The following is a 27,958-nucleotide window of genomic DNA, read 5'->3' on the forward strand; positions in this document are numbered from 1 at the left end:
ATTGAAGTGAAGGCAACATGCATGTGGTGCATGTCAAAAGTAGTACTATAATCCAAACTTGATCAAGTCAGGATTAGTATTACTTTCGACATGCACCACATATATGTTGCCTTCACTTCAATCTAAGCCATGATTAGGCATAGCAATAGCGTTAGTAAGCCACGCATGGAGATAAGAGAGGACACTTCTCTCTATTAGCTAGCTAACACCCTAAATTAACCCCGAAAACCCCCTAAACCACCCACTTATGAAAAACAAAAACCTCAGCTCCTACCAGCTGCTGACGCGTGGATGCCTTTTGGTCCCAGTTGGTGCCACCAATCGGGACCAAAGGCCCTCCTGCCTGGGCTCGCCACAGCGGCCACGTGGAGGCCCATCTGTCCCGGTTAGTGTAAGAACCGAGACTAAAGGTGTAGGGCTTTAGTAACGACCCTTTAGTCCCGGTTCCCCAACCATGACAAATGGGCCTTACGAACCGAGACAAATGGCCGTTTTTCTACTAGTGTCACTGTCGGTGTCAAAACCAGTGGATCTCGGGTAGGGGGTCCTGAACTGTGCATCTAAGGCGGATGGTAACAGGAGGCAGGGGACACGATGTTTTACCCAGGTTTGGGCCATCTTGATGGAGGTAAAACCCTACGTCCTGCTTGATTTATTCTTGATGATATGAGTATTACAAGAGTTGATCTACCACGAGATCGGAGAGGCTAAACCCTAAAAGCTAGCCTATGGTATGATTGTATGTTGTCCTACGGACTAAAACCCTCCGGTTTATATAGACACCGGAGGGGGCTAGGGTTACACAAGGTCGGTTACAAAGGAGGAGATATACATATCCGTATTGCCTAGCTTGCCTTCCATGCCAAGTAGAGTCCCATCCGGACCCGAGACGAAGTCTTCAATCTTGTATCTTCATAGTCCAACAGTCCAACCAAAGGAGATAATATGGCTGTCTGGATACCCCCTAATCCAGGACTCCCTCAGTAGCCCCCGAACCAGGCTTCAATGACGACGTGTTCGGCGCGCAGTGTTGTCTTCGACATTGCAAGGTGGGTTCTTGTCCATATTTCGAACGTTTGTAAAGCAGTGTCCGGTCGCATAAATGTTTGGACCTCTTGGCTTCTGTGCCCAATAAGGGCTATCTCCCTCGTGTCGAATGAATATGAGGCGCCAAGGCATTTTTACATTCGCCCCCCTAGCCAGATAAATAAATTGTCTATAAAAAGGATGGGGATTCTCATATCCAATCCATACCATCCTCCCCCATTGAGAATCCATCAGATCGTGCTTCAGAAAGATCCATTGCAGCATGGCCAACCTCCGCAGCTCCTCCTCCCGCCCCCGTAGCCCTAATCCTAGTGATTGAGAGAGGTGTTCAGTCCCACATAGTTGATTAATCGAACTGCAGACTAAGGGATTTCTCCCTCCAGCATACATGGTGCCCGTTCGAGCCGGGCTTGCCACCTACAATGGCGGGGAGCAAGCGGATAGCTTTCCCAGTCCCTCTACGGGGGAGCGGGCCTGCCTTGTTCTTTATTTATTAAGGGGACTTGGATTTCCAATTCATCAGTTCCTCCGCGGGCTCCTGGAGTTCTACGGCCTCCAATTACACAATTTCACCCCTGCCTCCATTCTACACATCGTCGGCTATGTCGCTCTCTGCGAGTTGTTCCTGGGCTGCGAGGCTCATTTCGAGCTGTAGAAAAGGCTATTTTGCCTCGTCCCTCGCACATAGAGGGGGTCACTTAATCAAGTGGGCGGAGCCGAAATATGGTGTATCGCCAGAACCGGATACCTGTCCGGTACCCCGAAGAAGTCGTCCGAAGACTGGCCTTCGGAATGGTTTTATATGGAGGACGTTCCCCTTCCGGACCCTGTTCGGCGGGGTCTTCCTGAATTCAGCAATGCTCCTCTAAAATGCCGAAGTTGGCGCCCACGAAGCCCCCAGGAGGAAGACAGTGGAGAAGTCCTTTACCTGATGAACCGGATTAATGCACTGGCTCAATCAGGATTGACAGTAATCGAAGTTATGTCGATTTGCATAATGCGGGGATTGCAACCACTTCAATATCGTGAGCACCCCTTGTGGTGTTTTAACGGGGCGGATGATGCCACCTGCTGCGGGCGTAAGGGTCCGGACAATGCTGCCGCTTTAGCAAAAATTATGTCCGAATTGTTCAAGGGAGAGGAAGAGGAGTTCATCCGCATCAAGCCACGAGATGGATTCTCCATGTACAATCTCCAAGCTGGGTAAGTTATATCCCCTTACTCCCATTCTTCTCGCATTCTTTGTCGTAAGTATTCACCTTGCCATTTTGCGGAAGGAACTTCGAAAAGCCATAAAGGAGGTCAGCAGCCCCTCTCCACAACCAGAGGACCCTGACCGGGCCCTCGACTTCAGACTCGAAGAAGATCCGGTCATATTCGTGGAGCTGATAGACCGGCAGTTCTATCAGCTAAGCTACGATGATGCCATGGTGGCCATTACGGCCGACTATCCTAGACTGCTTCCTCCATCGCACGTAAGAAAAACCAAAAATCCCAACTCCAAAAACTAGGATCCCCTTTTAGACACTTCACCTACCATATACATATGGCGTTTTTACAGGGAAGGCATTCGGGATGCCCTGTCGAACCCGCAGCAACTCGCCAACAAGAAGCACCGAGGCCGGGCAGGCCAAAAAGGAAGGCGGTCAGGACGGAGACACCGGCGCAAAGGTATAACAGAAACCCCGCTCCATGGTTGTCGTCTTTCTCGAAATGTAATGACGCCCGTGTTTCTTTAACATAAAAAATGCTCGCCGGAATATGTCTGGCGATATTGCTAATCACGCTTCCACCAGTCGGGCACCCAGACCGGACATAGAGGCGGAAGCCGATATGGGGCGGGCGCAGGATAATCCTCCTATAGAGGATGCGGATAGATTATCCACCACAAATTCAGAAGTGGAAGGCGCCATGAATCATAGGCGCCGCCGGGCTGTACTCCGCAACGCTTGTTTCTCACCAGAGGCTTTTGATGCCTTCAATTCTGGAGAGGCGTACCTCCGTGCTGCTCAAGATGGTCTGGCCAGAGCCACGGATCAGTATGTAAAGGATGTACGGGTAAGTAAATCTGACGATTATATGTATTAGTAGCCCCTGAGACTTGAAACAGTTAGCAGAACTGATTTAAGGATCATCTTTGTGCAGGTTCTTACAGAGAAGAATACTCGGCTGCCACAGGAGCTGGAGGAATGCAAGACCCAACTGCGGGCCGCTGTTGCCGCATTGAAGCAACCGAAAAAGTCCCCCGCTGGTAACATTTACTTTAAATAATGATGGTTACCATATAGTGTGCGGCGTGGCTGCAGATCTAATAATAGATGTTGCAGATGAATCCGGAGAAAATCCGGAGGACCAGCATGTCGTGCGACAGCTACAGGCTAGCAAACGCGTGCTGACTGAGGTCAGGCGGGAGAAAAACAATCTCCAAGACGCCAATACCAAGCTGAGTGTGGAACTAAAAGACATTCGAGCCCAGCTTGCAGACTCCGAGAAAGAGAATAAGCTGCTTCGACGAGGCATTTTCAGTAAGTGCTTGAACGAATCCTTTTGAAGGAGTTTGGCGAAGAAGCCAACTGACAGCGTTATGTCTGTAGGTATGCTGACGGGTCGTCCCGCGGAGGAAATGTCCGGGTCTGCGGGTGATCTTCTATCCGAGCTCTCACAACTGCACGAACAAGTTCGGCAGGTGATGCAAGGTGTTGCCCAGGCCTTATGGCCATCCGTCGCCTTGCCAGAAGGCATTGCAGAGCTTACGGAGAAGCTCAAGGAAGCACGGCGGCACTTCCGATTATGGAAGATATCGGCCTGCCGTCAAGGTGTCAGGGAAGCCTGGGCCATCGTGAAGACGCAGTATACCAAGGCTGACCCAAATCACATGGCCGAGGTCGGACCTGTGGGGCCTGATGGAAAAGAGATTCCCATTAGCTTAGTTTATGGGCAAGTAGAATTAGCCGCAAAGTATTCCCAATAGGATTGTAGGCGAGACCGCTTGTTGGATGGTAAGAAGAGGAATTTAGTCAGTCTGCATGACTATGTAATTAAAGTGACATGTATAATGCCTTCTAGCCGGATTGTAGATCATTTGTCATGGCGGACCTTTTCGCTTCGACCTCGGGACCCGATAGTCCGGAGTGTATCTGAATACCCGCTCAGTTATATAAGAACCGGGGTATGCGTGGAGACCAAGCGTAGGGGTCATTAGTGCTTGAACAGACAAGTGCCCAACTAGTTATGTTATATTACATGGGTAGTAACACTACTAGGGAAAACCTTATACACAGAATATTACCAGCAACGCTCTTGAAAATACGACACTACTGCTATTTAGCAGCACCGCGTTCCAGGAAAACACACTGCTGAATAGAAAATAGCAGTAGCGCGTCATCTCTAAACCACGCTGCTGCTCCCATTGCCATGACCTCGCCGTCCAGGTAGTTATAGCAGTAGCGCCTTATGCCTTACGACAATACTGCTATTCTCCTTAGCTGTAGCGCTTTCTCATGCCCGCGCTACTACTAACCCTACCTTATCCCCGCATGTACGGCCGACCCTGTCTCTCTCACTCACTCTCCCTCTCTCAGTCACTCCCGCCCGCGCTGATAACCGTTGTCGTTCTTCGCCGCCGCTGGCCGCCGTCGTCTATCTGCCACGGAGGTACTCTCTCCTTCCGTCCCTCCTCCTCCCACCGTGCCCTCCTCCCTCCTCCTCCCTCCGCCTGCGGGCGCCCCCTCCTCCCTCCTCCACCGGCAACCCTCTCCCACAGCCCCTCCCTCCTCCTCCTCCAGCCAGCCCCTCCTCCTCCTCCTCCGGCCGCCCCCTTCCCCTCCTCTCTCCCCCCTCCCTCCCTCCCTCCCTTGTCTCTGTTTTTGCAAATCATAGGTAACTAGTTTATTTAGTAAGTGATTATTATAACTAGTTTATTTATATTAAGTGCTTCATAGAACTAGTTTATTTAGTAAGTGCTTAATAGAACTAGTTTATTTAGTAAGTAGTTAATAAAACTAGTTTATTTAGTAAGTAGTTAATAAAACTAGTTTATTTAGTGTTAGGATTATATATAAGATATTTTCAAATGTTTTTTTTCATATTTTGAACCATTGAAATGCAATTACCATCGATAAGTGGCCTATGTTTTGCCGGAGTGTTGATTAATTTCCGTTCCGGCAAATTTCAGGCGCTCGATATGTCCTTTTTTAGCAAAGGTCATGCCGGATTTTTTGGGTTTTGCCGTCGAGTTATAATATTTGAATTTTGAACACAGGAGATGTCTGATGATGATGGGATCCCGGAGTGTGTGTACTGCTACGATGACCGAGGTGTGTGCGACAGGTTTCCTCACCTACAAAACGATAGGTTTTTCACCGTGAAGCTGGAAGAGACCTTCGATGTTTGTACGGTACGCAATGACAAGCATTTCATCGTAATTAATATCATCACTTGTGCTTCTTTTGTTCAATGTGTAATTATTGGATTTTTTTTTCAATTCGATTAGTACATCCCGTGCCATGCTAGACCATATGTATTGGAGAAGCTTGGTTTTGGTTTAGATGACTTTGAGAATGTGGAGACGAGGAGGGCTCACTTAAGAACTAAACATGGTTATGAGTTTCTGGTTAAGTTCTACAATGCGGTCGATCGCTCCCATTTTGGTTGCTCTAATTGGGAAGCTCTCTGCAAGTCATATGGATTTGAGGAGGGAATGCGAATAAGATTTGATATTCATCCCGAAGATTATGATGATGATGATAATATCGACATCTGGGTGGATGTGGATATGCCTCCAGTTTTGCCTAGATGTGAGTTTGCCAAACTAATTTGTTAAGTTCAATAATTTTTGTTGTTAATTTAAAACTATTTGGTGTTTGTCCGTACTAAACTTATTTATTTATAATTTTCAGCTTATTTCTTATCTTCAAGTAATACTCGGAAGGTAGTAGACAACACATACTACAGCTATGACTCCAAGCTTAATTGTGAGGAGAAAGGTTATCTTGTATCATTCATAGAAGATGTTGAGGCCTTCAAAAATAGTCACTCTATCAGCCCAAATTATACTAGATACATGCCACTAGTCCATACATTGCTTGATGATAACTTCATTGCCAAAAACTTGGTAAGATTTTGTTAATGATGGTAACTTCATTGCATACATTATTCTTAAGTAAACCATTGCTAACTATATATGTTACTATTCCATTTTTGAACAGAGGCTCCCGAAGTAGGTTGTGCCTGATATGCTATTTACCGAAGGTGATATGCATATGGTTAGCTTACGACCAACTCCTTCGGAGGCTTACCATACTGCATACTTGATTTCTTCAAATGATGGAAGGCTCAAAATCAAAGAATGGAGCAAAGTGATGAATGCGCACACGCAAATAATTGGAGACAAAATGAATGTGCGCAAGCCACAAGTTGGAGATAGGTTTATGTCCATTCTCCATTATGGTGAAGGACCGTTTTATCTGTTTTATGGTATTTTAGCTAGGAGAGAGGAGTAGGTTAGCTTATATATGACTACAATGTCTTAGAATTGATGGTGATGCTGAGTAGGAGTAGTGATTAAGATTACTATGATGATGATGAGGAGGAGTTGTTATTATAACTAGTGACGAAGTTGTTATATGACATTGGACAAAAATGATGATTATGAGGAGTTATGTGACAATGATGTATTATTATGATAAGTTGTTAATGATATTATGATGATGATGATAAGTTATTATGTCATTGGGTGAAAAAACCGCCGATTAGTTTCAAATGGATGGATCCAAAGTGACCATTGGTTACTTTGGATCCATGCACTTGAAACTAATCCAAGGTTCTTTCACCTAGTGATTTAATAACTCATTATGATATAAAAACAATCTCTAAATTGCTACTGTATGAAAAATTGTATACAGGTATATGAATACGACCTAAAATTCAAGAGAAATGGAATAGGGAATGATAGTAGTAGCGCTTGACTAGGCAAGCGCTACTACTAAGTAGATATAGCAGTAGCGAGTGCCTGTAGGCGCTACTGCTAAGCATTAGTTGTAGCGCCTTATCAGTAGCGCGCCTACCCGCGCTACTGATAGGCAAAAAACCAGCGCTACTACTAGGCTTTTCCCTAGTAGTGTAAGAAACATCTTCCAGGGAGAATAGTTCTGTTAAGGGTTCCTTTCCCTAGGTACGCATGCCCTAAAGTGCATGTCCGGACTGCGATAGGAAACGCAGGAAAAAACATCTGGGGCACATATGGAAAATAAATAAAAATCAACTTTTGTTCACCGACCGAATATTCCCTTAAGAACGCTTGCTTTCGGCTTCACCCAGTCTGAGGTACACATCCGGCAGACATGGCAGTAACAATCGCAGAGGTGCTCCCCTTATGCCCTAGCCGAATTAACGGGAACGTAGGGCATAAATACAAGAGCCAGGCAACCCAGCTTGGCCAAAACTTAAGTCATATCGATGCATATAATGGTGAAAAAAGGTACATGCAGAAGTATAACACATGTGCGGGGCATGAGGCCCAGATAAATAATTAAGCTTCTGTGACAGAAGCCCCCAGGTATGATGAGCGTGGCTAGCGCATCTATAATGTGCAAGCGATGCACAAGTTGGCCCTTAAAGGCCTAAAGAAAGAATAAAAGAAAGAAAGAAAGAAAAACAAGACAGATAATGTATCTGCAAAAAATGGACAGAGGAAGGAGATGAACATAGAGTCCGGCACTAGGCATAGAATCTTCGGAGCCTGGCCGCGTTCCATGGGTTTGGCTCGAGTCAATTAGTCGATGCATCCGGTAGACGGTATGCTCCACCGGTCAGAACTTGGTCAATAATGAACAGACCTTCCCATTTGGGCTCGAGCTTGTTCTTTTTCTTATCCGGCAGGCGTAGAACTAGTTCGCCAACGTTATATGTTTTGGCCCGTACTTCTCTGCTTTTGGTATCTGCGAGCCTGTTGCTGATAAAATGCGGAACAGGCTTTTGCCACGTCGCGCTCCTCCTCCAGGGTGTCCAGACTGTCCTGTCGATCAAGCTCGGCTTCTCTTTCTTTGTACATGCGCACTCGAGGTGAGTCATGAATTATGTCACAGGGCAAGACTGCCTCTGCGCCGTACACCATAAAGAAGGGTGTATATCCGGTACTACGATTCGGCGTGGTCCGCAGCCCCCAGAGTACAGAGTCGAGCTCCTCTACCCAGTGCGTGTTAGACTCCGTTAAGGACCGCACTAATCTGGATTTAATGCTACTCATTATAAGACCGTTTGCTCACTCAACTTGGCCTTTGGTTTGTGGGTGATAGACTGAAGCATAATCGAGCTTGATGCCCATTTTGCTGCACCAGAGTTTTACCTCATCGGCCGTGAAGTTCGTGTCGTTGTCAGTGATGATGCTGTGGGGGACGCCATAACGGTGTACGACCCCGGATATGAAGTCTATCACCGGTCCGAATTCGGCTGTTTTAACAGGTTTGGCTTCTATCCATTTGGTGAATTTACCCACCATGACCAGTAAGTATTTTTTCTTGTGGGTTCCCCCTTTAAGGGGTCCAACCATGTCAAGCCCCAAGACCGCGAAGGGCCATGTAATGGGGATTGTTTGGAGGCCGGTGGGTGGCATGTGGCTTTGATTTGCAAAAAGCTGGCAACCGGCGTAGCGTTGGACCAAGTCCTGTGCATCTGCCCGGGCCGTCGGCCAATAGAATCTTGTATGGAAGGCCTTGCCTACAAGAGCCCGGGCTGCGGCGTGGTGGCCGCCGAGTCCGGCATGAATTTCTGCCAAAAGGTTCCGCCCTTCCTCTTCGGAGATGCACCTTTGAAGGACTCTGATAGTGCTTTTCTTATATAATTCTCCCTCATGGACCCTGTAGGCCTTAGATCGCCGCATTATGCAGCATGCCTCATTTTGGTCCTCTGGAAGTTCCTTCCTAGTTAGGTAGGCCAGGAATGGTTCTGTCCACGAGGCTATGATGGCCATTATTACGTGGGCCGAAGGTGTTATTTCGGTGGTAGAGCCTCCGATTATGTCAAAGTGTTTGTTATCGAGTGTTGTGGCCGGGTCCGGACTAATATTGCCAGTGTCCCCCTCCCATACCACGGATGGCTTAAACAACCTCTCTAAAAAGATGTTGGGGGGGGGGACCGCATCGCGTTTTGCACCGATGCGGGCAAGGATATTCGCCGCCTGATTGTTTTCCCGAGCCACATGGTGAAATTTGAGCCCCTCAAACCGAGCTGACATATTTAGGACGACGTTACGATAGGCCGCCATCTTCGGATCCTTGGCATCAAAGTCTCCATTTATTTGGGATATTGCGAGGTTCGAATCCCCACGCACCTCCAGGCTCTGAATGCCCATGGAAACTGCCATCCGAAGACCATGTAACAGGGTTTCGTATTCGGCTGCATTGTTGGAGTCTGTGTACAGTATCTGCAGTACGTATTGAACTGTATCTCCGGTTGGGGACGTCAGGACGACGCCAGCCCCTAGTCCAGCCAGTATTTTGGAGCCGTCGAAGTGCATAATCCAATTGGAGTATGCACCATACTCTTTAGGGAGTTCGACTTCTGTCCATTCGGCGACAAAGTCGGCCAATACTTGCGATTTAATGGCTCGCCGGGGTTTGTATGTTATGTCGAACGGGAGGAGCTCAATGGCCCATTTGGCAATCCGGCCCATGGCGTCACAATTGTTTATAATATCATTGAGTGGCACCTCCGAGGCTACTGTAATCGAACACTCTTGAAAGTAGTGTCGCAGTTTCCGGGATGCCATGAATACCGCATAGGCTATCTTTTGATAATGTGGGTACCGTGATTTGCATGGAGTGAGGACAGTGGATACATAATATACCCGCTTTTGAAGAGGGAATTTATGTCCGTCCGCTTCTCATTCGACGATGAGCACTGCGCTTACAACTTGATGAGTTGCCGCGATGTATAATAGCATTGGTTCACCGATGTTTGGCGTGGCCAGGATTGGGTTGGTTGCCAGTATGGCTTTTATTTCTTCCAATCCGGTTGTGGCAGTGTCCGTCCACTCGAAGTGTTCGGTGCGCCGAAGGAGGCGATAAAGGGGTAATGCCTTTTCTCCCAAGCGGGAGATAAAGCGGCTTAGAGCCGCCACACATCCAGTTAACTTCTTGATTTGTTTGAGGTCTGTTGGGGTAGCCAACTGTGACAAAGCTCGGATTTTGGCCGGATTAGCTTCAATACCTCTACTGGAGACAATGAAACCCAGGAGCTTTCCGGCCGGTACGCCGAAAACACATTTTTCCGGATTGAGCTTGATGTCGTATGTTCGGAGGTTGTCGAATGTGAGACTCAAGTCATCTATCAGAGAGTCGACGTGTTTAGTTTTGACGACCACATCATCTACATATGCCTCTACTGTTTTGCCGATTTGTTTCTCCAGACATGTCTGAATCATGCGCTGATATGTTGCGCCAGCGTTTTTGAGCCCAAAAGGCATTGTGTTGAAACAGAAGGGACCGTATGGTGTGATGACTGCCGTTGCGGCTTGGTCGGACCCCGCCATCTTGATTTGGTGGTAATCGGAGTATGCGTCGAGGAAACACAATGACTCGTGTCCTGCGGTAGCATCAATAATTTGATCAATGCGGGGGAGGGGGAAGGGATCCTTTGGGCAAGCTTTATTGAGGTCCTTGAAATCGACACAAAGGCGCCAGGATTTATCCTTCTTTGGTACCATCACCAGGTTTGCTAGCCAGTCCGGGTGTTTTATTTCTCTGATGTATCTGGCCTCCAATAACTTGGCTAGTTCCTCTCCCATGGCCTGTCTCCTAGGTTTAGAGAAACGCCGAATAGCCTGCTTGACCGGCTTGAATCCCTTTAGGATATTGAGGCTATGCTCGGGCAGCCTGCGTGGGATTCCTGGCATGTCTGAGGGATGCCAGGCAAATATGTCCAAATTCTCGCGCAGGAACTCTCGTAGTGCGGCGTCCACGGCGGGGTTTAACTGTGCCCTGATGGAGGCTGTTTTTGTAGGGTCCGTTGGGTGGATTTGGAATTTGACTATTTCATCCACTGGTTTAAAAGAGGTGGACTTGGATCGCTTGTCGAGTATCACATCGTCCCTGTCCACCGTGGAGCGTAGCGTGGTTAATTCCTCGGCCGAGAGGGCTTCGGATAATGCCTTGAGGGCCAGTGTGGCTGTTTTGTTTTCAGCACGGAGTGCTATGTCCGGATCACTGGCGAGAGTGATGATTCCATTGGGCCCGGGCATTTTGAGCTTCATGTACCCATAATGGGGTACAACTTGGAAGATCGTGAACGCCTCACATCCTAAAAGGGCGTGGTATCCACTGCTGAACGGGGCCACTTGAAATGTGATTTCTTCGGACCTATAGTTCTATGGCGTACCGAATACCACATCTAGTGTGATTTTCTCAGCGCATCGTGCTTCCCGACTGGGTATGATTCCTCTGAAGTTTGTGCTACTTTGCTCAATGCGGTTCCAGTCTATTTCCATTTTTTGAAGAGTTTCCTCATAGATGAGGTTTAATCCGTTGCCGCCGTCCATGAGTACTTTGGTGAGTCGAAAGCCGTCCACGTTTGGACTGAGGACTAGTGCGGCTGGTGCTCTGGCTGTACGGAATTTAGGTTTGTCGCTGGCATTGACGGTAATAGCCATGTCACTCCATGGATTTATTGCTGCTACGTGGAAGATTTCGGCAATGCTGCGAAGTGTTCGCTTGCGCCTATTATTTGACGCGAAGGTCTCAAAGACTGTTAAAACCGTATTGTTATCCACGGGATGGTGCTCTGTGGTATTTGGGATAAGAAGATTCTCACCACTTTTGGCCACCTACCGGACCCAACATGCTCTAAGGCTGTGGGTTGGTATTGTATCCGCTGTGCTATGAATTTTGCAGGGTCCGTTAAGTCATCCCTCCAGTATGGTTCCATGCCCTATAGAGGGTTTTTGTTTCTTTGTAATGAACTCGGGTGTCTTATGATAGTGCACCCTTTTACCTCGGACTGGGTGCATATTCGGAGCCAGATTATCCCAAAATTTCATTTCGGTTTTCCAGGCACTTTCCATAGCACAGTACTTTCGTACCATGGACGCCAAGTCGGCAAAGCGTGATATGTCACGATGACTTATGGCGTTAAGGATTCCCTTATCCATGCACTTATTGCAGAAAAGTGAGACTGTGTCTTCCTCGCGGCAATCCTTAACCTTGTTCATCACAAGGAGGAATCTGGCCCAATAATGATGTACTGTTTCATGGGGCTCTTTCCTGATGTGGGAAAGATCGTTTATGTCTGTGTGGGTGGGTGGATTTGAGTCCAGACCCCTACCCGATCTGAGACCCAGGGGGCGAGGGGTTTCCGATCTTGGAAGTTCGGATTCCGGTATGTTGCCCGATGATTCTGGCCCGCTGCCTGACTCTAGGTTTAGGGATTGGGTGATGTCCTCCCGTAAACGGGTATCCGGCTTGGAGAGCTCAGCAATTCGTACATAGTTAGTACTCAAGATAGAGGAAGAATCACCGCATTGTTCCTCCACCACCGCAACATGATGGGTGACCGGTGGAGAGTTAATCTCCCTTCGATCGGGTTTAAGCCCAATCAGATCATAGTCCATAGCGACTCCCAAGGCGGCGATGCGATCCAAGAGTTCGTTTAGGGAAGAGAGCTCCATTGGATACATCTGCTCGGCGAATTCTGACCCGACGTGGAGGCTGTTTCTGATGTCCTGAGAACTCATCATCGGTGCAGCGGCCGAACAGGCAGTCATGACGAAACTGCCTAGCCGGAGAGTTTGGCCGACAGCTCGAGCTCCCCCGGCGGTAATGTTGTTTTTAACAACGAGATGAGGCATCCTTCCTTACGGCGACGTCACAGAGGAACTCTCAATGAAAGCACCAATGGCGGTGTCAAAACCAGCAGATCTCGGGTAGGGGGTCCCGAACTGTGCGTCTAAGGCGGATGGTAACAGGAGGCAGGGGACACGATGTTTTACCCAGGTTGGGGCCCTCTTGATGGACGTAAAACCCTACGTCCTGCTTGATTTATTCTTGATGATATGAGTATTACAAGAGTTGATCTACCATGAGATCGGAGAGATTAAACCCTAGAAGCTAGCCTATGGTATGATTGTATGTTGTCCTACGGACTAAAACCCTCCGTTTTAAATAGACACCGGAGGGGGCTAGTATTACACAAGGTCGGTTACAAAGGAGGAGATATACATATCCGTATTGCCTAGCTTGCCTTCCACGCCAAGTAGAGTCCCATCCGGACCCGAGACAAAGTCTTCAACCTTGTGTCTTCATAGTCCAACAGTCCGGCCAAAGGATATAATCCGGCTGTCCGGATACCCCCTAATCCAGGACTACCTCAGTCACCGTGTGGGATGTACATACCTACGGAATTTTTTTTTCTGGGATCACCGTGTAGGATGTACGTACCTACGGAAATGATTGGGTTTCGATGCCTCGCCCGATTGCACACGAGCTCATTTGGTGTCCTAGGAGGGCATATCCCCGACGATTTCTGGGTCGTGTGGGAAGGACCCCCTATCGCCCACTCACTTGGCGACCGTTCCAAATGCCATCGCGGAAAGGGGTTAAAAACCGTTTGTATAGCACCGACATGTACTAGTGCCACCCGATGTCTCGGACTCCTCTTTTATTTCTTTGGACAAGGCCACATCATAGTCTCAAGATCACAAATAGGATTTTTAATGCATTTCTATCCATGATTTCATGTACCCGTAGTTCATATTCTTCCCACATCCTCTAGGGGCCATATAATGATAGCATGGCTTGTCTCGTAATTTTTACTTATTTGTTGCCACTATTCATGTGCTTGTAGTTCAAACTTATATTCATGCATTAAATGTATGAAGATGCACTTAATGACATAAACCCATAGTGGCCTCTTACATCGCGATGACACTCACTCCCACGTGGCTACCCCTCTCCTTTCCTATAGTTGCAACCTCCGCAGACACATCCACTAGCATACCGGTGGATCATGAAGGCCATGGGAGGACATCACCTTTTACTCATGTTATATATAGGCTCGTGACAACAGAACAAAAAAGGGAGGGAGAAGAGTGCCGGGAAATCACTAAGCGGGAGAAAGTGGCGGAAGGGTAGAAATAAGAGGTGGCGGAAAAATAGTGGTGGGAAAGAAAGGGTGGTAAAGAGTGGCACAAGTAAAGATATGGAGAGAAATATGATGGGGGCAAGAAAATAAAATAGAGCAAAGGAATACAAATGAAAAAAAAACTTTGCCAAGGCACTCGGCAAATATTATGTAGCGCAACAAAACCAAAGTCGTGTGCTAACGGATCATCCGTTTTCTGAGTGTCTGACAAGCGACACTCAGAAATACGTGCACCGTCATTAGGCTTCCGCCTACCACATGTTTGTAGGTATTGCCACGTGTATGTCGGGGGTTTGTGGTCCTGCACTCGGCAAACGTGGATCAAGACCGAGGGCCCCGGTTTGCTGAGTATTTTTTGATGGGCACTCGGTTTATGTGGTCCTTTGCCATGTGTTTCCCCTAGGCACACGGTTTAGGCAGTTCTTTGTAGAGTGCCCATAGAAATGCAGTGAGCAAATAAACGAGCACTTGACATACAACCATTTTCCCATAGTAATCTAGTTAAGCTCGACATAATAGAAGGGAATAAAAAATATGTAATGTCTACATGGTGCAGTTAAACCGAGTCTAAATATTCTCTCGCATGAGTTTGATCGACTATTAACTATTAAGCTATGCCATGAATAACTTATTTTGCATAATCTTACAACTTGCTTTGCGACTATAATATACTACCTAGCTGCTTGTGAGGTAAGATGCATTGCTTCCTTGTGTGAATGCATTTCTTGGGTTATTTGTATTTGGTTTTCTTGTGAGTACATTCCATGTACCACATAACTTTTGACTTGGCTAGATCTAGGAAAGGATCCCCTTCTTCGATTCAGTGTGAATGCGGAGTGTTCGTGAGCTAGATTGTAAGCCAGCCAGATCCCTGTGGAGTAGAGAGCCGCGGCGAGACCATCATGCCAATAGTTGCTGCTTTACAGTGGGCATGTGTCCATTATGCGCTAGGACCCCTATAGATAGCATGTTTGCAAACCATGTAGAAGAGTCATGCATAACATGACATGTTAATTGTGGAGGGCCCGCGCGTCAGACTGGATTTTACAATGCTTGTCTATAGTGATTAATTACGGAGAAACGGCCGCTTTTCTGGGTCGAATTTGACTCGATCCACCTGGTTACTCCTATGCTATCGCAACTTTACCTTGATAAGGGGATGTAACTCATGAAATCAGTAAACTAATAAAAGGGATGCCAAAATAGATCAGCCACAATATTCGATCGTGAACTAAAAAAGTTAGCTGACAAACCATCTTGTTGATGAATGGAAATATTATTGTCCAATCAAAAGTTGCCAACTGTTCTAGCCCTGTAAAACGTACGTAAACAGCCCGTGGATGTAGCATTGCTCGTATTTATGGGGAGTAGGCACATGTATATTTTACACGATGGTAGGACCAAATTCAGAGAAAATCACACTTGGTAGAGTTTGGACTTTATACTCATATATGATCGCTATAGCTGCACTGCACGTACCAAAACTCAAACCCTTTATTGTATGTTGAAAATTTAGCTACCAATGAACAAAACATGAATTCGAAAGATTGAGTCCACAACATTTCTCACATTCGTGCGCTTAGTTTTTATAGAAGAAACACCTGAGCACAAAGCGCCGAGTCCAAGACTCGAATGCTGGTGGGCTAGGAGCACACCCACTCCTCTAGCCACCCAATCAACGATCGGTTCTCCTCAGGGTTACTCCTTATTATCGCAGCCTTATCTAGATCGATGGATGGAGTAACTCATATGGCCGCTAAGATTATAAAATCATACCAAAATAATGCAACCGTAATTTGTCTGCCAATTAAAAAATTCGGATTTCCTAGCGGAATTCTATTGATGAGTCACGATGAAACTGTCGCGTTTTTCTTCTATAATTTGGTACAATCTCATCTGGTCACTCCAATTTTAACGCCGACTTTAATTTTCCAGATGGATGGAGAGAGTACACATGTTGTCTTGTCACTAAGCTAATAAAACTATACCAGAATAAGGGGGTCACAAAATGCGTCCGGTAATTCAAAACGATAGCTCACAGTCAAGCCATTTTCTTACCATGATGAATGGAAAATTTTATTGTGAAGACACACTTGAGTTTTTATGGGAGGCGTGCTTGGGCAACCCCTTTAAAATGTTTAGAATTTTCAAAGCAGATCTATGGTTAAGATCATAACTTACCCTTGGATTAAAAAGGAGCAGGCAGGGAGCGGCGGTATGGTCGGACGTGAGGGAATTTGCTCGAGCCTGAAAGGGAAGAGCAAAATCTCGACGAGGGGCGGAGGCGAGTCAATTGAGAGTTAGAAATACAAAATGGTTTAGGAATAGTTTCTAATTAATTAATTACCGAGTAATTCAGAGAATTAATCTCTTGACTGGGTGAACAAAAATAAGAAACCTTTTCAATATTTTTGGATTGGGGGGTAAGGGTACCAAAGCACTTCTCTTTTATGGACGTTGCACATGCATGTATATTTTTACAATTCATGCTCGATATTCTAGCCCAGTTTTAGAGAAAATTACACTACTACCTAAGATTTTGGACTCTACTCATATTATTGCTAGTTGCACATACCATTACTCAAAACCTTTAATTTTTATTTTATTCGAGCCGGGCTACCCCTTTCCATTACTCTCATAACGGAAATACAAAGTATTTTTGGTATCTGGAAGAACAGGATGCGGGGAAAGAGAAGTAGCGAGCTCGGAGCAATATCAGGAAACCCACTGACTTGTGCCTGCTTCAGACACAAACTATGGGACAAAAACCTGATATCACTCAAACCCTTTATTGTATGCTGAACCTAGCTACTAATGAACAAAACATGAAATTAAAAAAGATAAGACTAGCAGCATTACACCATATAGTTCCTGATGGAGATGAGACTCTCCCTATAAGGGACGACGTGGTGAATGCAGTAGTTTGAGTCGTCCCATCCCTCCAAATCGATATCTTCCAGGTCCATCACCTTTTCAACATCTCCGCTCCTCTCATCGCACCAGTACAACCTCTGGTCGACGTCGGACACCATCGTCAGCATCCTGCCACCGGCGGCCAAAAGTGGCAAGAAGGCATCGGAGCCGAAACTAACATCATCTGGATCAATCCGGCAGCGCGGCAACCACAGTGTCCCGTCGTCCGCCAGCTGCCACACGTCAAAGGCCGTCTCCGAGGTCGCAATGTTGACGTGGCACAGCTTGCCGCCCAGATCTGCCAGATGCTCGATGCCGGAGTTGTAGGCGAAACGAGGAGGGCATGGAACCAAGTCGAACGTCCTGTAGCGCAGGCTAAACCGCATCAGCGAGCTCGGCCGGGGGTCTTCGCTGCCGTCGCACCCCCAGTAGATGGCATCTCGCGTGCACACCGGTGGCGTGTCACCGATAGCGTGAGGAGGGTCGGCGGTGGCTTCCCAGGACCAGGAGTTATTCCCGAGCGTGAATACCTCGTGCCCGATGTCGTAGTCAAGCTTGCCGCTGGGCTTCTTGTAGCACCGGCGCCGGTAGAAGTACCTGGCGACGACGTACTGGTTCTTCCACTGGTCGTAGCCGATGGCTGCCGATGGAGGCCTCATGCGGTGGATGTCGACGTCCGGGGTGCCGAGCGGCAGCGCGACGAACTCCTTGGTGGCTGGGTTGCACAGGAATACCTGGTCCGTGCCGGTCGCGATGGCGACCAGGCCGTCGCAGTGCATGGGGTAGATCACGTTCGTGATGCCTTCCGCTTCGGGTGGGCACGCCTTCTCCAGCATCAGCTCTGCCTCGTCCTCGAAGGTGTCGGGCGCCTGTCCCGGCGCGAGGCGGTAGAAGCTGATGTCGTCGGAGAACTCTTCTTCGTCTTCGATGCCATTCTTGCGGGGGATGACGAGAATGGACGGCCGACTCGCTCTCGAACGGTTGCGGTGGTGGCTGACGAAGTCGCCGCACTCTATGAGGGCGCGCCAGTAGGGGCTGACGAATTTGCAGCTCGCAAGGCATTTCACGGGCAGTCGCACCAAGACTTCCATGAAAATTAGGTCGTTGGGGAGGGTGACCAGAGGATCCATCTTGGTGTCCGTCTGTTTGAGTAGGCGTGCTGAAGCAGTACGGACTACGGAGTATATATAGACGATATTTCACTTCCCGATTTGGTTCAGTGGCAATTCTTTAACCCGGAAGCCACTTAATGCTACAGCACATGTATTTTTGTTTTTATAACACACCTACCGAGAGTATATAATTGGAAGCAAATTAAGATTGTATAGTCATTATCAATAATTTTGCTTGTTATCTTGCTCATCATTGTGCATTAGCTGCATATTATTTTCTTCCATATATAACAGTGAAGATTATATAATCAGTATTATTAATTGAATTTATTAATTCCTTACTAAATATAGTACGTTAACTTACCCTCCATTTTAAATACATGTCCTTTTAGAGATTTTAATAAGGGCTGCATACAGATGTATATAGACATATTTTATAGTGTAGATTCACTCATTTTGCTCCGTATGTGATTCATATTTGAACCTGTAAAAAGGAACATGTCACCGTGTCTCCTGTAAGTCCTTATATGCATTATTATTCTAAATATAGACCTTACAGTTTGTATTTGGAATAGAAACACATATAGTACCGTTGTAACACATAGCTTCATAATGGAAAAGAATTCTATGAGATCAGGTCTCACGCGAGACCCATCCTGATGGATGACACATGACATTCACAAATCACAAAGCATCTATCACATCCCCCACTTAAAATCAGGGAGGGGGGAGGGGCAGATTAGATGCTTTGTAATTTGTGAATGCCACGTGTCATCCATCAGGGCGGGTCTCACCTGCTAACCGTGAGACCTAGTCTCATATAATTTTTTTCCGCTTCATAACATACTCCCTCCGGTCATTTTTAGTCTGCATATAAGTTTTGTTCAAAGTCAAAGTACCTCTACTTTTACCATATATATAGAAAAACTATCAACATTCACAGTGCCTAATCATTATTGTTAGATTCGTTACGAAATGTAGTTTCATATTATATATATTTAGTATTGTAGATATTGATATTCTTTAATATAAATTTGGTCAAACATTGCAATGTTTGACTGACAAATTCTAATACGCGGAGTAAAAAGGACCGGAGGGAGTACAAGCATTGTCATATGATGCGGACTCTACAAATTGAATATCATAATAGCACCACCACATATGATGCAACATATAAATATAAATAGGGCAATAAAATTGTGAAAAATCCTAATTTGTTACAATTAGAGACAAGTCGGTCCAACATTACATTACCACATCTGAAGATAGCATGAGTAAAGTAAAAAAAGATCCAATATGTGCCTAAGAGGATGGAAGATAAAACATGCGATCCCTCGTTGGGTTCCAAGCTACCGTCCGGAATCCACTATTCTACTCGTCGACGTCATCGAAGTCAACATAATAGCATCTGGAATCTGCATCCCAATTGTAGAAGTACTCTTCGAGTTATTGTTGCAAGGGTGAGTATAAAGATACTCCGCAAGTCTCATTACCACGGGTACTAGCACTAACAATACAATTAGGCATTGAGGGGATAAGTGGTGAAGCCGCAGGCACTAAGCACTAACTAAAAATTAAGTTGTCTAAATAGATATAAGATGAAAGATCATAATCAATAGCAATTATCTCATGTACTAATCCCGTATTTCACCTGCCTACACAATCATAACACTACCTTGTCCTCCCCTTCGTATACCCCACGAAGAAGAGATAATCAAGACACTCGCACATTGGCAAATTTTAGTTATTAGTTTGAAGTTGATCTATGAACTATTACCAAGCTACATGTCCATAACTGCGGACAAGATTTTTTGAAAAGATTTATCCCTACAGGGGTGCACCAGTGACCCATTATAGGTATTCGTACTCGTTCACCCATCAAAATCTGCTGCAACCCAATGTAGATGACTCAACATTGTTTCGCACATAACAAACAAGTCCATGGCCACCCGTTTAGTGGTAACCAAATCGTAAGTCTGGCCATGACCCCAATCTGGTCCTAACCATGGTGAGAGGTTGGTGACTATCTGCTATTCCAAGAGTAGTCCCGTGATCAGCTTCACATTGGATAGAATCCAGCCAGGAGGTGCATGCCCCCCATAGAGTGTATGCGGAAGAACAAAACCGAGAAAACCAGGTTGTACTATGGAAATAGTCTGACATCTAAGGAACAGGAAGATCCCCTAGTGCGCTCATTCATGGAACATAATAATAAGATCGCGCACTAGGGTGGTTCAAGTGGAACAAAACACCAAGAAATTATGCCCGGCCTCTCAATGTTACCGTTAGCCTACCAAATTAATTTTCTCGAGAAGAATTTCAGAAAGTGACTCATAGTAATATAATTAAGCATAATCCAAGTAAAGCATGGCATAAGATCTGACCTGGCAACGACCTAAGGATGCATACTAAGTAGGTAAGCAAGAGGTAACATAGAAAAGCAAGTTTGCTAGGAGGTGGAGGTAGAGGTTGTATCTTGGTAATATAAATGGCTTGATAGTGGATAGGTAAACAGGTAACCATGAAAGCATCACAAGAAGTATTGCAAGAAAAGCTAGTACAAGTATCCAAGGTAATGATCGTCCTTGCTTGATAGATCATCATCCTGGTGATACGTCTGATCCTCTGAAGTTTCCTCGTAGGTAGGCTCATACTTAACATTGGTTCCAAACTCTAGCGGAAAAAAGCAAGTACCGGAAAGAAGCAAAGTATGGTAAACATACATTCATGGTTGATGCACAAATATATGCATGTAACAGGATATAAACATATAGGTGATACGTCCATTTTGCATCATGATTTTCTACTATTATTAATAATGTTTTTAATCAATATAACATTTTGTGGAGCAATTCTAATGCCTGTCTCTCTTAATAATCAAGATTTACATCAAGAGGGAAACTGTCGGCAGCTGGAATTCTGGACCTGAAAAAGCTATGTCAGAGATACCTATTCTACACATCTCCAAATGAGCTGAAATTTTATGAAGATTTATTTTGGAATAAATAAAAAATACTGGAGCCACTACAGGAATCAGCTTATTTGCCATCTGCCATGGCGGACGGCAAAGCCACCAAAAGCGGACAGCAAAGCCCTTTGTCGTCTGCCACCGACGGCAAACCTGCCCGGCAAAGAGAGTGACGGTAAACAGGTTCTTTGCTGTCTGCTTCCTCAAAGCGGACGACAAAGTCCCTTTGCCGTCAGTGGCAGACAGCAAAGAACATGGATGGCAAAAACTATGCATTAGCCATGTTAGGTGGCTAACGACAGGCTTTCTTGTCCGCAAGCAGACGGCAAAGCTGCCCAGCCTTTGCTGTCCGCCAGCAGACGACAAAGCTGCCCAACCTTTGTCGTCTGCCACGGACAGAAAAGTGACCAATGGGTCAGCTCCCAGGTTGCACAGGTTGCTGCCACGTGGCTTCTTTGCCGTCCGCGGCAGATAGCAAAGGTCTCTTTGCCGTCGGTGGCAGACGGCAAAGTTTCTGTATTGTTGCCGTTTTTTCTGTTTTCTGTTCTATCCCTGCATTTTCAAAAGATATATATGATATATATAGTTTCAACCTCAAACATAGCCCATGTATCAAACATCTAGAAGTCCATCAATGCAACATAACACATAGGGTATTAAAAGATCCAATACATACATAGTTTCACGGAGTTCATCCATATATACAGATACATAGTTTCACATTTGTTCATCAATACAAATGAAAACAAGAACTAAACACTAGCATTCCATCAATGCTGCTTCCATGAAGTGAATCAAACCTGCAAAAATGGGAGTAAGAAAGTTAGAAGAAGAATAAGAAGACTAGAAGAAGAAGAGGAAGACTAGAAGAAGAAGAAGAAGACTAGGAAGAAGAAAGAAGAAGAAGAGGCTTCTTCTTCTTTTCTCATCTTTCTTCTTCTCTTCTATCTTTTTATCCATTTCCTCCTCATTCTCATTCTTCTTCTTTTATTCTTTCTTTTTCTTCTCTTTCTTCTTCTATTCTTTCTTTTTCTCCTCTTTCTTATTTTTCTTCTTCTTATTCCTTATTTGTGTTATTTTAGAGTTAACATAAGTAATTATGCCATTTTTAGCTAACTAAGCTTATTATGTCATTTTTTGTGCTAACCTAGATGATGATGCCATTTTTGAGCCAACTTACGTAAGTATAGCTCATTTTTTATCTAACTTAGGTAATTATGCCATTTAGGAGGAAAATAAGCTAAGCATATGACATCTACGAGAGAACCAAGGTTATTATACCATTTTTGAAATGAATAAGCTACTTATGTCATAAATGAACTAAATAAGCTAATTATGTCATTTTGGAGGATAATTATCTAAGTACGTCTTTTTTGGGGAAAATAAGGCAAGTATGTGGCATAATAGGGCTAACAGGCATGTACGAAGCTAATTATGCATTTGTTAAGCGAAACACTAGAGAAAACTTACCCTCATCACAACAAATGCGATGAAGATCGCAACTAAGGTAACAATTGATCCAATGGCATAATGATAGCAAGCCTCATTATCAAAGGCATATTTTCTAATCTTCTTAATCTTCAAGCGCCTTGCATCCATATTCAAGCACCTTGCATTCATCTTCATCTTGTGATCATCGACGACATCGGCAACATACAACTCCAATTTCATCTTCTCTTCTTCAATTATTTTAATTTTTTCTTTCAAATACTCATTTTATTTTTCAACTAAATTTAACTTCTCGACAAGAGGGTCGGTTGCGATTTTCGGTTCACATACCTCCTAGATAAAAATATCTCTATGTCAACTTGATGGCCATAACTGCCATAAATGCGAAATGCAACAAATAGTTATAAAAAAGAATATACCACATCCGAATAATAAACCAGGCGAGGGCCGACAGGGACGGATATGAAGACCATGGCACTATGTATAACAAACAATCATACACAGTAAGAAAATTATACAAGTAACTATATAAATCATATAATCATACAAGTAACTACATAAATCAAGTACAACAAAAAACAATTGAATACCTAATAATAATCTTGATTGTCGGGTTCGATAAATGCTCCGGGATCAATAAATGCATCATCATCATCACTATCATGAATGAAGTGCTCATCGGGTTCAGCGGCATCAACATGTGGAAGGCCACCTTTACGTAATCGATCAAGCATTGACAAGTCATACACAACAGCAACCTCTTCTTGTTCAGGCTCTTCTTGTTCCACCTCAGGGGTGAAGTCGGGTTCACTATCGCTGTCTACTTCAATGTTCTGGGGTGAAGTAGAGCGTTTCTTGATGCGCTTTTTAGAAAGACATGTTTCTTGGAAGAATTCACCTTCATATGTGTCTGGGTTCATGTGAGCTTCATAATCCTCTTCATTGCGGGAGGTGTCTAACACGTGGTGGCACTTCATAAACGACATCCCAACCATTAAAATTTGGATCAGTTTGGCAGGCCCATGGTAGATAGAAAACTTGGGTCGCCTATTGAGCCATAATATAGACATCAGGAACATCTAAATGGGTGCTTTGTTTGATTTCGACTAGCCCTATATGTTCATGAGTCCTTCTAGTCTCCTTCGACTGGAAACAGTAACATTTGAAGACTACGACGTTCGGCGCGTTTTGACCATAGAATAGAAGTTCATAAATTGCTTCAACTCTCCCATAATACTCGATACCTCCATCGCCGATGGCAGAGACACAACAATTTGTAGACTTTCAGTCGGCCATAGATAACTCTTTGCCAATACCTATCAATGTCATATTTGTCAAATGAACGGACCTTAAAGTCAAACCATTAGCGACTTGTCTCAATTCGGCATCGATAGACTCTGAATTAGCCTACAAGTTTAATACGAAAGGATTGTTGCATTAGCCGCAAATTACACGAAGAAATGAGAATGGTCTAATGGAAATTACCGTTTGTTTGAACCAAGAGATGAAACCGGGAAAGACGCCTCCTTGCTTTGCTAGAAGCTCATACTCTTCGATGGATTCCTTTTCGATCACCGCTCCATCCGAGAATTTGGCATCGTACCGACTATATCAAAACAAAAATCCGGGAATAAGAGCAGTTCAAAGGAATTAGAAGTTGCGAAACAATGTACCGTGAGAACTTACTTGATGCACGACCGCACTTCTATTAGGTTGGTGAAGATATACAACGAAATGGTCGGCCATTCTTCGACATCCAACGATATTGGTTTCGAAGCACCGGCTGGTGTGAGATTCCCTTCGAATAGGCTGAGGTTGGATCCACCTTTTTTATCGTCGCCAGCATTGTACAGAGGCTTCGGATGCAAATGATGATTTTCAGCTTCATAGTGTGCTGTCACGAAGTTTGCCGCCTCCTCCGTAATGAATGCATTGGCCATCGATGCTTCAATTCTACGTTTATTTTTACATTTTGCTCGGAGCATCTTCTGCATCCTCTCATTTGCGTAGCACCAATGATTTTGCACGGGCCCCCCAATCTTGCCTCGGCCGGGAGATGCAAAATCAAGTGTTGCATTGGATTAAAGAAGCCCGGCGAAAAGATCTTCTCTAACTTGCAGATCAACTTCGGTGCCAACTCTTCCATTTGTTCTAGCACGACAAGCGATAGTTCTTTCGCACAAAGAACACGGAAGAAATAACTCAGCTCTGCCAGTACTAGCCATTCATCCTCGGGGATGAAGCCACACAACATCACCGGCATTACCCGCTCAATCCATATGTGCCAATCATGACTCTTGAGACCAAATATTTTCAATTTGTCAAGACTCGCTCCCCTCTTTAGATTCGCTGCATACCCATCGGGGAACGTCAACTACATTTTCACCCACAAGATAATTTCCCTCATAGTTGGCCTTCCAAGATTGAAGCATGACTTTTGCTTCGTCTAGTTCTGCTTCCCTTTCGGTTCTTGCATGTTTTGTAACAGTCAAGGACATAGCGCCTCCTAATCGACTCTAGCCTTAGTATTATCCTTTGACTTCGCCTCTGTGCCGAACAATGTACCAAAAAGTGCCTCGACGATATTCTTTTCAGTGTGCATCACATCGATGTTGTGTGGGCAAAGGAGGTCTTTGAAGTAAGGCAGGTCCCACAAGCATGTCCAGTGAGTCCATGCATGTTTCAAATTATACCCCTTGAAATACCCTGGACGCTCTGGATCTGGCTCGAGAGTGTTTAACTGATCCAGGGTCTCTTTGCCTGTCAACTTAGGTGGTGCAGAGTTTTTGATAACTCTACCTTTGATGAAATTCATCTTGTCTTTCCTAAACTTATGGTGAGGATCCAGGAACTGTCTATGAAGGTCGAAGCAAGAAAACTTGTGACCCTCCTGCAGGCAACGAAACTCAAGAGCTGCCTTGCATGTGGGGCATGGGAACCTTCCATGCACACACCAGCTAACGAATAGCACATACGCCGGCAAGTCATGCGTCAAGTACATGCACCACGCATGCATTATGAAGTTCTGTTTGCTAAAGGCGTCGTATGTCTTGAACCCATTATCCCAAGCTTCTTGCAATTCTTCCTTAAGCGGCTGCATGTACACATTGATATTCTTCCCCGGATAGTTGGGCCCTGGAATTATCAACGTCAGGAAAATGTTCTTTCTTTGCATAATTTGTCCGGGGGGGGGAGACTGAGTGGAAAGACAAATACGGGCCAACAACTGTATTGGGTTGCTATCAGACCAGACACACTGAACATGTCCATTTTGAAGGCTACTCGAGGATGCCTTGGATCTGCCACTTTTTCCGCATGTAATGCACCGAAGCGCCTCCACGCTTCACCATCCGATGTGTGTACCATCAGCAGATTCCCATATGCATCTAGTTCGGTTCTTTTGCCCATTTTGTGCCATGTTATCTGTCTGGCCATCTCTTCGACCATGAAAAGATGTTGAAGTCATGGTACAATTGGCATATACCGAAGAACATTAACGGGGATTTTGGTCTGCGTCTTCTCACCGATACCATTGTCTAGCACAACATACCTACAAGACTTGGAAATGGGACAATAGTTCAAGTCCATACACTCAAGCCTAAATAAGGCAGATCCTTTCTCACATGCATGTATCTTCTCATAGGTAATCTTAAGAGCACGGATGGTTTTGTCTGACTGGTACAGGTTTGCAGGCAGTACATGGCGTTTGGGTAGAAAGCGTTCAAACATAGTCATCATCATGTTGTAGCATTCTCTACCCAAATTCAATTGAGCCTTCAGAGCCATTATTTGTGAGATGGTCTCCAGCTGACAAAGCTCAGTGTGCTCGTGAAGAGGATGTTTTGAAGACTCCAACATTTCATGGAAGGCCTTTGCAGATTCCTCCATCTCTTTTTCCGAATCCCGAGCATCATCAAAGTTTTGCACCATGTCTTTCATCTTGGTACCATGCTCGTCGGTGCAACAATGAACCACCTCAGCTCTGGCACGTTGGGTAGACTCACCATGAAATGTCCACACCATATAATCGGGCATAAAACCACTCTTCTGCAGGTGTTTGCTCATTCCATCCTATGTCCTCTTTTCCCAATTCTTGCATCGGACACAGGGGCACCAGTTTTTCATCTATCCATTTACAAATGTGGCTTTCACAAACCCCTTGGTTTTTGTTAACCATTCATTAGTAATCTCTTTCTGACAAGTGCGACCGTTGTACATCCATGCACGATCACTCATCTTGCTTAGCTACTGGACATACAGGAAATATATATATATATATATATATATATAATTCAACATGTAGATTCATCAGTTAATTTAGTTTGTCAATTTTATTATGTCCATGCAACCTACACTCTAATAGGTAAAGATAGGTCCTAATCCCACCCGAGTATGTGTAGATTGAGTACGTTCTTCATGCTCTACCCAATTCCGAGACAAAATTTCAGCAGCACCTCCCCGCTGTTCTCCTGATACATGTCTCGGCAAAAAGCCGAGAGAATGTGCATCCATAGAACAATAGGGAGGCACTGCCGAAATTTTGTCTCGAAATGGGGTAGATCATGGAGAACGTACCCAATCTACACATATCGGGTTGTCCGTGGAAATCGTTGGACAATCCGAATGAGTTACGGTGATAAATATGCAACTGAATGCATATTTATCGATGCAACCCTTTCGGACGGGAGACGCATACTGGTTATGCGACTTAACATGAAAATGAAATCTACTGATATGATTAAAAGAGCGTAGGAGATGAAGGTGGATCCATAGCTCACCCTCGGCTGTAGAGGAAGTAGTCGAACAACGTTGATATCACGGGCAAAAAACTTCGACCGATGATGAATCCAAGGAGATGAAATAGCACAAAGCCTGCAAATTGTACCTATTGAGTCAAGAAAATTTAGGACATCACATCACATAAAGCATCGACACTTCAAACTATGAAAAAAACTTTCACCCCTCGGCGATCCTCGACCCTCGACCCCTCGGAGATCCTCGACCCTCGACTCCCCGACCTTCTTTTCTTTTTTTCTACTTTTTCTATTTCTTTTTTTTTCATCTTCTTCTTCCTTTTTTCATCATCATCTTCTTCTTCCTTTTTTCATCATCATCTTCTTCTTCCTTTTTTCATCATCATCATCATCTTCTTCTTCCTTTTTTCATCAACATCATCATTTTCTTCTTCTTCCTTTTTTCATCATCATCTTCTTCTTCTTCTTCTTCTTCTTATCTTCTCCCCCCTCTTCTTATTCTCCTCCTCCTCCTCTTCTTCTTATTCTTCTTCTTCTTTTATTCTCCTAATAATTTTTTTCTAGGTCTAACCTAACTAACACAC

General features: G+C 45.0%; 1 protein-coding gene across 1 annotated transcript; it reads right to left on the reverse strand.

Annotated features, from left to right (window-relative positions):
* Positions 1-16,825: 16,825 nt before the first annotated feature.
* Positions 16,826-18,221, reverse strand: LOC123185555 (putative F-box protein At5g15660). The gene has a single exon (XM_044597417.1). The coding sequence runs from the start codon at positions 18,219-18,221 to the stop codon at positions 17,034-17,036; it is 1,188 nt and encodes a 395-aa protein (XP_044453352.1). The 3' UTR covers positions 16,826-17,033.
* Positions 18,222-27,958: the final 9,737 nt, after the last annotated feature.

Source organism: Triticum aestivum, chromosome 2A (assembly GCF_018294505.1).
Source record: "Triticum aestivum cultivar Chinese Spring chromosome 2A, IWGSC CS RefSeq v2.1, whole genome shotgun sequence".
Lineage (NCBI taxonomy): Eukaryota > Viridiplantae > Streptophyta > Magnoliopsida > Poales > Poaceae > Triticum > Triticum aestivum.